The 10,914-nt window shown below is 41.8% G+C and overlaps 2 protein-coding genes across 4 annotated transcripts; both read left to right on the top strand.

Moving 5' to 3' along the window:
* The first annotated feature begins 2,031 nt into the window (after window positions 1–2,031).
* Window positions 2,032–3,693, top strand: LOC135638888 (uncharacterized). Of its 3 annotated transcripts, none has more exons than XM_065152412.1 (5): window positions 2,032–2,419; window positions 2,661–3,045; window positions 3,124–3,215; window positions 3,298–3,355; window positions 3,477–3,693. In XM_065152412.1, the coding sequence occupies exons 1-4, from the start codon at window positions 2,145–2,147 to the stop codon at window positions 3,317–3,319; spliced, it is 774 nt and encodes a 257-aa protein (XP_065008484.1). In that variant the 5' UTR covers window positions 2,032–2,144; the 3' UTR covers window positions 3,320–3,355; window positions 3,477–3,693. The 3 variants fall into 3 exon arrangements, with proteins under 3 accessions (XP_065008484.1, XP_065008483.1, XP_065008482.1); XM_065152411.1 differs by having other exon boundaries at window positions 3,464–3,693; XM_065152410.1 differs by having other exon boundaries at window positions 3,427–3,693.
* A 503-nt stretch (window positions 3,694–4,196) lies between these two features.
* Window positions 4,197–6,920, top strand: LOC135638887 (protein IQ-DOMAIN 22-like). The gene is made up of 4 exons (XM_065152409.1): window positions 4,197–4,833; window positions 5,581–5,775; window positions 5,863–5,940; window positions 6,018–6,920. The coding sequence occupies exons 1-4, from the start codon at window positions 4,384–4,386 to the stop codon at window positions 6,738–6,740; spliced, it is 1,446 nt and encodes a 481-aa protein (XP_065008481.1). The 5' UTR covers window positions 4,197–4,383; the 3' UTR covers window positions 6,741–6,920.
* Window positions 6,921–10,914: the final 3,994 nt, after the last annotated feature.

Raw genomic sequence — 10,914 nt, 5'->3', positions numbered from 1 at the left:
CCCAATTGACCCCTAACCAGGATATAGGATTATCCCTTAATCCTAACCCTAATTACATATTACATAACTAAAAACATAATCCTAAGCAAGTTTTTAATCGGCAAATGTCGAGTCTTGTTCCGGCGAGCTTTCCGGCGATCTTCAAGCGAACTTCCAATATGCCCTTGGATTTCTTCTGGCGGACTTCCAACAGGCTCCCAATCTTGTGACGAATTCAACGAGTAGCCGAGCATTCTCGTTGATCTCCGCGAACCTCGACAATCTCTTCGGCAGACTTCCGAAAGTTCCGACAAGTCTTCAATTTCTTCTTGGTTGATTCTGGCAGCATCTCTAATGAATCTTCGGACTCTCAAGCGTCCATCGAACTTGACTCCGGTATCCTTGCTTTATGTTTTCAGGCTATCATAGTTAATCCTGCACACTTAACTTCAATAATATGGATTAGATCAATTAATTCATCAATTGATTTCATCATCAAAATCCGAGATTCAACAGATATAACCCTCATATAACCCCCTAGATTTGAACATGTCCCAATTCACTTCATAGGATTTGACCCGGATCACAAACCTAGTTAGACCGAACCAGCCCTTGGATTGGTCCTATCCCATTTTATTAAATAGCTCAACTCGATTTCAAGAATATTTACGGTATTTTATAAGAAAAAAAAAGTGTACCCATTGATAAAAATCAGCTTGGGGGGCTCATATGGTAAAATCTCATTGTTAGAGTTTTTTGATAAATTATCCTAATAGATTATATATATTAAATTATATATATAATGGAGATTGTGTGGGAGAGGATGGAGAACCTAATATTCCCACACAAATCTTAATTAGGGTAATGTTGTCGGTGTTTTTCTTTTTTATTCCTTATATTCAAACATTACATATGGATTGGCAATTATACGATTCGACCTTTTATCTATTACATTATGCCTTAGTCGTTAGGATATCACCATATAGATTGTTTTTTCATGTTGTACTATAAAAAATCACAAGGAGAGAATCACATTTGATGAAATTTATAGGGAAAGAGGATGATATCAAAAGAACAATCAAGAAAACATGATTATATATATATATATATATATATATAATCTCACAAGATTTAAACATGATTCCACATTCTTTTCCCATGTCCAAGAAGAAAAAAGATCAATCGCTGTTTAATCTCTTACCTAAATCTGGATTTTTTGTTCTTTTCAACATATGTAAATCTACCAAATAAATCAAGAGCACAGTATATCTTTTTTATGTCACACACTCCTTTATTTGCATCTTCGCTTCTTTCCAAACTTAAATTTTTTATATTCCAAATAACTTTTTTTGAAATTTTGTATACTCCAAATAACTTATTTTCAACAGAAGGAACATTATCATTATTATTATTATTATTATTATTATTATTATTATTATTATTATTTACAAGATCTCCCTTGTATGTTTATTTCTTTCTTAAAGCAAAAATTAAAGGCCCAGGATTTTAACTCTCAACTTAATTGTAGAAGAGTCTAATTTGTTGGATGAGATTTTGAAACTTTGTTTCTTAATAAATAAGTGAGCAGATATACTATCATTAGATTACTATTTAAATATAAAAATAATCGAATAACATTTGGAATCTTCGATCTCTATTGAGATATTTAAGTTGATTAAATTTATTATTATATAATTAATAAATCTGATATTGAAGTTCACGTGTGAGCTTGTAATGAATTTTTTTTTCTATTTTTGAAGAAAAAGTTGAAGCCTTCGATATTGGATAAATGGGTTTGCTGCACTGTGTCACGCGCACCAGCAGAAGTCAAAGGAAACATCACGAGGTCGTCAAGCATACATCATCACGGAAAACAGGCGGAATGAGATTAGCAGTGGCAAGGAACGATTCTTTAATTGGTTTAGGTTTATGACTGTTGAGATACGCTTCATTGATGAGTTTGTGGCTGAAGAGCATTGATTGCTTCGATGCTAAATCCGGGATCATAGCAAGACTTGGTGTCCTCCAAATAAGCAAAGACAGATGGCACGGGAAAGCAGCAGAGCCGGTGGTGGGCAGCGATCACGTCTCCACCTCCTTTTAGGTGAGGCAACCTCATCAAGTTCACCTGCAGCACTAGCGAGGAAGTGCCGCAGGCTGATCCGATGGGCGGCTCGTTGGAGGATCTGGTGACGAGGTTCCGGGACTTGGAGGTGAGCCAGGCGAGGCTAAGGGAGCAACTGCAGTTGATCCTGGGGAAAGGGAGAAAGCAGCAAGCTCATGACCTTGGCCCTGGGACGAGTCGGAGAGGACGTGGAGGTGGCGAGGTTGGCAGCACCATTCCCGGCCGCTTCGCCCACGGCCCCTACCGCAGCGTGCTCAAACACTTCGGCCACGCCCTTCACATCTACCGCCCGGACACTGGCGAGATCATCTTCTGGTCTACTGCAGCTTCTCTCTCTCTCTCTGCCCCCCCACCACCCCCAGCCTTAGCCCTTCTCTTTAGCTTACTGTTCTTTTAATTGTAGTGTTTATTATTTGTTCTTTGGTCGATTTCCAAAGCTTTAGCCACAAAGTATGCTTCTATTTTAGTTCATTTAATGAAAGCAGGGCTGTACATATAATTCTCACACAGGACTTCACATGACAAAGAACCTGAATATTATCTTCTTCTTGTGCAGGAATCAATCAGCAGAAAACCTATATGGATGGAAGGACCATGAAGCACTCGGGAAAAGGGTTGGGGATCTGCTGATTCAAGAAGGAAGCAATCCGCACCTTGGAAAGGTCATGGAACAATTGAACAGAGGTCAACCGTGGTCAGGTCAACTCGCACTTAAGAAGAAGTCAGGGGAGATGCTTACGGCGATGGTGACCAAGACTCCATTGTACGAAGACGGCTCCTTTGTCGGTGTCATTGCAGTCTCAAGTGATGCTGCGGTGCTCAATGCCAAGTACTCGGAGACGATGGAAGGCCGCGGAGATCAAGTGCGGGACAAGCCGAGAGTGTTAAAGAGAGTTCATTGGTGCCAACGCCCACAGCTCGCATCATCTGTCTCAAACCTCGTACGTGTTCGTTGAATCGGCTGCTTCATCTTATGCTTCTCTTTCCTTAATTGTCTGTAAGATAGCTAAACTGAACAGGCTTTGAGGGTGTTCTCTCGAAGCCATTCATGCAGTGACAGTGAGCACGAAGCTTCCCGAGATGGAAATGCGAAGCCAAAGAAGAAGCACCCGTAAGTTGCAACTAGTAGCTCTTTGACTGACAAGCTCACCTACATTTATGAGCAGTGGTGAAACAGCATGGAATATTTGCAGGCACTGGAGACGGTCTTCATGATGCAAGCTAGGAAGAGAGGCATGGAGGAAAAATCCTGTAAGTGTGAGCAGACTTTATCTCAAGAATTAATCAGCAAGGAAGTGAATATGATGTTTCTCTTCATGCAGAAATATACAAATTGGTGATTCGTTCTGACCTATACAGATAAAAATGACAGGCTGCATAGGCCTTTTCTGAGCACCATCAACTCCAGAGGATAATGTGGCAGGCAAATCAGCAAAGACTTGTTTTCCTCCTGTACTTGTATGTAGCTTCTTCAGAACAATGAAGTGAACCATGAGATTGCAGTATCTTGTATCTGCTAATCCCACTTATGTACTCGAATAAGGAAATATAAGAACAGGGAACATATGATTATTTTCTCCCCTACCGTATAGACATAAGCTATCAATGCAACCTTCTCCACGCCGTCCCATCACCGTCGATGCTCACATCCCAAAGCTTCGTGCCGAGCGTCCGACGACGAGGCCAAGACAAACGCATGATCTGCCACCCACGCCTTCCCCCATCCCCCCTCCCTCTCCCTCCTTCTGTCACCACCAAAACTGCCTGCTGCTGTGACCAGCAGAAGGAAGTACGCAATAAACGAAAACGAAACAAGAAGGGGATCCGATCGGTGTGGAGTCGGACTGCAGATCGCGATCAGACGGCTGAGGAACGCGCTGTCATCGACCTGCAGTTCCGTCTTGCCCACGTGAACCTACCTGGGTAGCCTGTCGTGGAAGCAGCGGTCAGTGGTATGACGTATGCGGTGGGCGAAAATAAGCAGTGGCTGTTGGGGCGTTTTGGTACTTTTGTGTGAGAATTCCTTCTCCATGGAACATTCATTTTTTTTGGTACATGACAACGGTAACGGAGTAAATGATATAAATGAGAGGCCATGGTGTCGCGAACCCCCTACTCGACTCTCTTATCTTTCTCCTCCGCCGCTTCGATATCTTCCCTTCTCTTCTGCGTTTGGGATTGGGATTTCCGTTTTATGTTGGTTCTTTTCTTGAATTATAGGCAAATGGGGACCGTAACAGGACGGCTCGCGTCACCGCAGGCGGAGGAGCGGTGAACACATGGGGCGCGCCGCGAGGTGGATCCGGGGGCTCCTGGGCGGGAAGAAGGCGAACCCAGGCGAGCACTCGGCGGGGATCAAGGAGAAGAGGAAGTGGGGCTTCGGGAAGTCGTCCCGGGAGAAGGAGCGGCAGCTTTCGCCGCTGCGGAGGGGTGAGCACCCTCGGCCGCCGTCTCCGGCGCCGTCCGAGGAGAGGAAGGGGTCGTACAGGGAGCTTATGAGGCCGTGCGGCACGGCCGCGCTGGTGGTGGACGAGGAGGAGCAGAGCAAGCGGGCCATCGCGGTGGCTGCGGCGACCGCGGCGGTGGCGGAGGCAGCGGTGGCCGCGGCGCAGGCGGCTGCCGTGGTGGTGAGGCTGACGAGCAGCGGGCGGACCGTTGTGGGCCTCGTGGGCGGGAAACGGGAGGAGTCGGCGGCCGTAAAGATCCAGTCTACTTTCCGGGGTTACCTGGTTGGCTTTCTCTGCTCTTCCCCTTTCTCGACCGTATACACTAAAAAGTTGAAATTTTGATGTGAATCTGCAGAAAAAGAATAGTTTTTTCCCCGATCTTATTCTCTTCATTTTTGCGTCTGGCGTCCGTGATTGGCGCAGTAAACAAGCATTTGGATTCTTGCATGCTATAGCCCATGGCTCAAGCTTTGCGCCGCGAAGCTGGTTTGGTAATGGCTCCTGTCACCTCAAGGGTGCAACCTTTTCGCAGATCAGAGCCTCTTTACGTCTGTCTTCCTATTTCCTTGTTGTCTTTACCAGTGAACTCTTTTGACCTTCTATTTCCCTTTGCTTTCTTTGGACCTCTTGTCCTATCCCTTGCGGTTCGGTTGGCTCATTGATGCCGTCGTCGCAGAGGAATATCTCCTGGTTCTCAGATGAAGATGGGACTTGCTGACGATGATGCCTGTCGCCTTAGCCAAGGCATTTATGATAGCATCTCGTAGTGGTGATAGCTAGAGATGGGCTTAGATCCATAGATTTGTACCCTTTTCGCTCCCATTCTATAGTAGTTTGTGTTGTGTGCTTGTGTTTCTGTTCACTGCCAATGAAACGCCTGCAGAAACAACTGGTCTTTCTCGTGTTAGAATGGACATTTGACGCGATGAATTCTGAGGAAGACAACTTGTTCTATCGACTTTCCATTATACTCGGAATTTGATGTATAATTCATATGGATCATGATTGATTCATTCGTGTTTCTTGAAGGCAAGGAGAGCACTGAGAGCGTTAAGGGGGCTGGTGAAGCTACAGGCACTGGTCAGAGGCAACATTGTTAGGAAACAGGCTGCAGAGACGCTGCGATGCATGCAAGCACTGGTGAGAGTGCAGGCTCGAGCCCGGGCATGCCGAGCCTTGCGCTCGGAGAGGGACGGGTCTGAGAGAGGCAACCGCATGCGTGCTGTAAGCTTTAGATCTCATTTCTCTGACCTCTGTTCTTGCAATTTCGTTCTATTTATAATTTGTATGTGCAAATCATATCGCGTTCAGGGTCCTCCTACTCCAGAGAAATATGAGCAAGCGGTTCGATCGAGTGCCACGAAATCTGATGGGTCTTGTGCTCTCAAGGTAATCCCAGTTAAATCTCTGGAAACCTAGTGATGCAGAGTAATCAACCTATCACTTCATGCTTCCCTTATGTGCAGAGGAATTCCTCAAAGCATGCTGGAGCAGATGACAGACCCGATATTGCTGCATGGAACTGGCTGGATCGGTGGGTGGAGGAGAGGTGCTGGGACGGTCGAGAAGCTGCAAGGAAGACAGGAAGCTTTGCATCGATCGACGATGAGAAGAATGCTAAGATCCTGGAAGTAGATCCAGGAAAGCCACAGTTCAGTCACAAGAGGAGTAACCATCATCAGTACTCATGCTCCACCTTGACCTCGGATTACAACAGCCGGAGCTTCACCACCGTGCAGGATTCACCATCAAAGGATTCCACAGCTGCCCAACAATCCATTCCCAGCCCATCCTCCGTCAACATGCAGCAGCAATGTCTGAGCTCCCTGCGGTTCCCGCTCCAGGTAGTGGGCTTCTGCGGAAGCCCGCAGTACTACTCATCGTCGTCACGGCGTGGCAGCGCAACCAAAGGCCCCTTCACGCCCTCGAATGGCGAGGGCTCTCAGAGCTTGTTCAGTGGGTTCGCAGACTTCCCCAACTACATGGCGAACACGCAGTCTTCGACGGCGAAACTGAGGTCGCATAGCGCACCGAAGCAGAGGCCGGAGTATGAGAAGTCTGGATCACTGAAGAGATCCTCGGGGGCAGTAGCAGCTCAGAGGTCGTCGTCTCTGCATGCCAAGTTCACCAACAAGGCTTATCCTGGCTCAGGCAGGTTGGATAGATTAGGGATGCCTCTTAGGATTTGATGCTGTTGAGCAGAATGTGCAATTTGGTGTTCTTCCATGTTATGTGGTAAATTTCCTTGTTTTTTGTTCGGCTCTTTTGTCTTGTAAGGAAATTTGAAGCTCATGTTGGCTTTCTCTTGACTACTACTGTTCCTGTTTAATGAAAGCAATCTGTGCCATGGCGAGAACCTCTTCCACTGTTGTTTTTTTTGTCTATGTCTACTCCATATTGTTGATCTAACGTGACATGGCTTCAATCGGCTGTCTCATGGATCCTTGATGAAGTTGGCTTTGTCTATAGTTCATCTTTGGATCTGTTTGCATGGATGCTTTGTATCAGAATCGTCATCATCAAGCCCTAAGGTTTGATTGGAGATCGATCAATTCTAATCATATGAAGTCTTGAAAGGTCTGAAGGTGGGAAGTGGACATCTCAAACTTTTCAATCAGGTGTTGTGTTTCTCCGAGAAACCATATCAGAGAACAGTTGGTAGGGCCTCGTCGGAGGGCGGAATGGTGTCGGTGGGTGGTGAGTGCCGGCCATGCAACGCTCTCTCCATGACCGAGGAGGCATCAAACCGAGCGAACGCCACGTTCTCCCAGGTTTTGTATATGGCATTATCCGCACGTAACCCACGATCGATTGGACCAGATTCAGGCGCTCGCTGCACCGCCATCGCTCCCGCAACACCACAAGGTGACAAACGGAACTGGTGAAGCCATGTGGATGGTCGAAGGTGATTAGGTTTTGAGCTGAAACCATTCCTAAGCTCGGTGCCAAAATGCATTTGGAATACATTAACCGTGAGTAGAGAGGGATGGGGTGGGCGGTGGGAGCGTCCGGATGTGGAGATTGTCCTCATCGATTCGTCTCCGGTGGGAAGGAGCAGCAGAACGTGCAATGCTAGGCTTCAGTTGTTGGGGCGCAGCGTGGGCATGGCCGGGATTTGGAAGGTTGCTCTACGGTCTCCTTGGTTGGTTGGTGGCCATGGAAGGAGTGTCTTGTTGCTCTCAGGAAGACGGTGAGCCTTCGAGTCTCAGTGTCGAGAGAGAGGGGATTTGGAATTTATCGCTCTGGTCTCCTTCGTTGGTTGGTGAAGGGGGGCTTGTTGTTATCAGGAAGATGGTGACCTACAAGTCTTACCGTAGAGAGAGAGAGAGAGAGAGAGAGAGAGAGAGAGAGAGGCGTACTCGCTCTCCTGTCTCCTTGCCATGCCTCCAAACTCGTTTCACGTGCCAGAGAGTGAGGCACACATGCGATGTACCGTCTCTGAAGCTTTTTACTTGCAGAATTTGCTGCCAACGATCTCGTTATGATTCGTGAAAAGATTTCTGTGGGACTGACATGGATTCTACTGCTCGCTTTGATCTATTAGTATGTTATCATTGCCAACAGTGTTTTAGGAAAAATATTCAGATAAAAATGAGAAAAAAAATCAAGAAAATATTTAATTGTGAAATGAAGAATGCAAAAGATTTAAATTTTATCCATAACCTGTATTTGGAATATCTGGAATCATCTATAAACTTCTAGTGCACCATGTATTTTATCTCCTTATATATATATATATATATATATATATATAGTCCTTGTGTAACTTAGTCCTTGTGTAAATGGTAAGTGGGTGAAGCACATGTTTAGTCCTTGTGTAACTTAACTTGGGAGAATTGGTACCCAATACTTAAGAAAATAGTACTAAAGAATGAAACCTATTTAAATTGAAGCTCTATTTATATATATTCCTACATAATTATATGTATCCTCTTGTCAGTGATTAGATGCAACACACTACTATAAGATTAAAAGTTTTCTAATGCCACCCTCTGCTCACCATAATCTCAAATAAACCCTCATAACCGTAAATATATTCATCTGAATTTAGTTGTAGATTTTATGGATTTTCTTTCAGGTAGCAGAATTACTTATGACAATCTAGTTGATATGGACTAGGATTAGAAAGTTTTCAGACTTATAAATATATTGAGTCATTTAAAAAAATTAGTTTTTAGAATTATTGATCACCTAATTAAACCTTAAGATGATATTAGTGGACCTATTTGTACATAATGTGTGGATATTATGATTTGTAAATATATTATATTTTTTACCTAAAAGTTTAATCTTTTGGAATAATTGATCACATAATAATTTTTTTAAGATATCGATATCTTAATAGTTAACTTAAGCATAACCTCATGATCAATTAGTAAATGAAAGAAAACATATGAAGAAGAGGTAGATGGCACTAGATTTGTTCCTAGTCCACATCAGTCTCTTTTTTTGGTCTCCCTTTTAGGCAATCTAACCCTCATGCCACCTAAAAATTAAATTAATTAGATAAATATTTTCAATTAATTTAGGATAATTTATTAGAAAAGCTTTAATGATAGAGTTTTATCCTATCATACCCTTATATTTGATTTTTATCATGAGCACTTGACTTTGGGTTATTTTAGCCGGATAATTTAATAAAAATCTAAACATTCGATTTATTTTTATTAAGCTTTAGATTTTTTTTTCTAAATTACCTTGCTATCCTTATTCTCAAATTATCCTCATCGCCTCCGCTTCCACTCGGCCTCCTCCTCCCATTCCACCACCTCCTCTTCCTCTCCCATAATTTCCTCCTCTAGCCTTTCTCTCTCTCTCATCCACCTTCCTCTCTCTCTCTAAAAATAAATATTATAATTTATTTTATGTGTAAAAATAAAATAAAATTAAATTATTTCTCATCTTTGGGAGAGGACTCATATTCTCCAAGCTTTCCTTATTTTTCATCTTGCTTGGTAGTGGAAGGATTAAGGAGATGAATCCTTAAGAGAGGTAGTGAAAATTCAAATAGTTATACTCTATCATAAATTTAACAAAAAAATTATATTTCAAAAATTAATCACCCTAAATTCATAAAATATGGTAATAAATATATTAGCATCACACGATAGTAGCTCAAGAGAAGTTTGGATTTTTTTTTTTTTTAATTCAAAGAGTTATACTCAACCGTAGGCTCGACTCAAAAATATTCTATTTAAACAATTAATCTTAAAATTATAAAAAGTAAAAAAAATAATACTAAACATATTATCATCTCATCCTAGTAATTCCAAAAAAGTTTAGATATATTTGATGAAAATTTAATATGTTATATTCAATCATCGATTCAATCATAATATCCTTTTTGAAAATTTATTCAATATCTTAGAATAATATACTACTTAGGTTATATTCAATAAGTTTGAATGAATTTGATGAAAATACCTTAGTTATCCTCCAATTATACTACATGTGCTTATAGATTCAACAAAGTCTAACCTAATCCATTACGATCGAACCAACTTAATTTAAAATGATCTGATATGAATCTCTGAGACCAAACCAATCCAAAATGATGGATCTTTTGCTTGAAATAATTTGATTTAATAATATTATTTAAAATTTATAAATATATATTTTTTTATATAAATCAAATATTGCAACATCATCTGATAAAAATTTAATGCTAGAAGCTTTTTGGTAAATTACCCATTAATTTATTTATTGCACATGATTCAAGCTTTTAAATCCTTTTACTTGACTCTGAAAGGACATAGACCTGCTGATGCAGACTAAGTTCGCTGGAAGCCATCTCATCTGCCAGCTCATCTGCATTTAATAGTTCCTCACCTTCTGTTGATAGGTTGCATGTGGCTTTTGGTACTTTGACTCTTCCTGCTCTCAATTTTTAAGTTAAGAACTCCATCTACCAATATCGATATGTGGATACCATAATCACATGCCGATCAAGAAAAAAAGTTTCAAACATCTCTCTTCAACATTAGTAGTATTTATAGGACGTTCTTTTTCGAATAACACAATCATATTACTTACGAAGGTAATTAATTTGCACTTACGAGGTTCAAAATCTGGTTAGATAAATTTTTCTATTCATACTTAAAAGACTAATTTAATAATAATTTATTTTTTTATTAATTTTATTGAAGAATGTGTTAGGAATGAGTCCGCACTAAGAGAGGGGTGAATTAGTGTAGCCGTAAAATACGTCTTCAAATCAGTTCTAAAAAATCTCTTCGTACGATAAAACCGATTTCAGAAATGCTTAACTTCGAAAGCAAAGCAAGAATGTATTGAATGTAAAGCAAGTAAGGAGGTAAAGTGGTTTGTAGTAAAGATAAATTTCTCAAAGTAAAATGGATTTTA

This window comes from Musa acuminata, chromosome BXJ3-5 (genome assembly GCF_036884655.1).
Source record: "Musa acuminata AAA Group cultivar baxijiao chromosome BXJ3-5, Cavendish_Baxijiao_AAA, whole genome shotgun sequence".
Lineage (NCBI taxonomy): Eukaryota > Viridiplantae > Streptophyta > Magnoliopsida > Zingiberales > Musaceae > Musa > Musa acuminata.
Note: the sequence above shows the minus strand (reverse complement) of the source record. Positions and strands in the feature narration are given on the sequence as shown.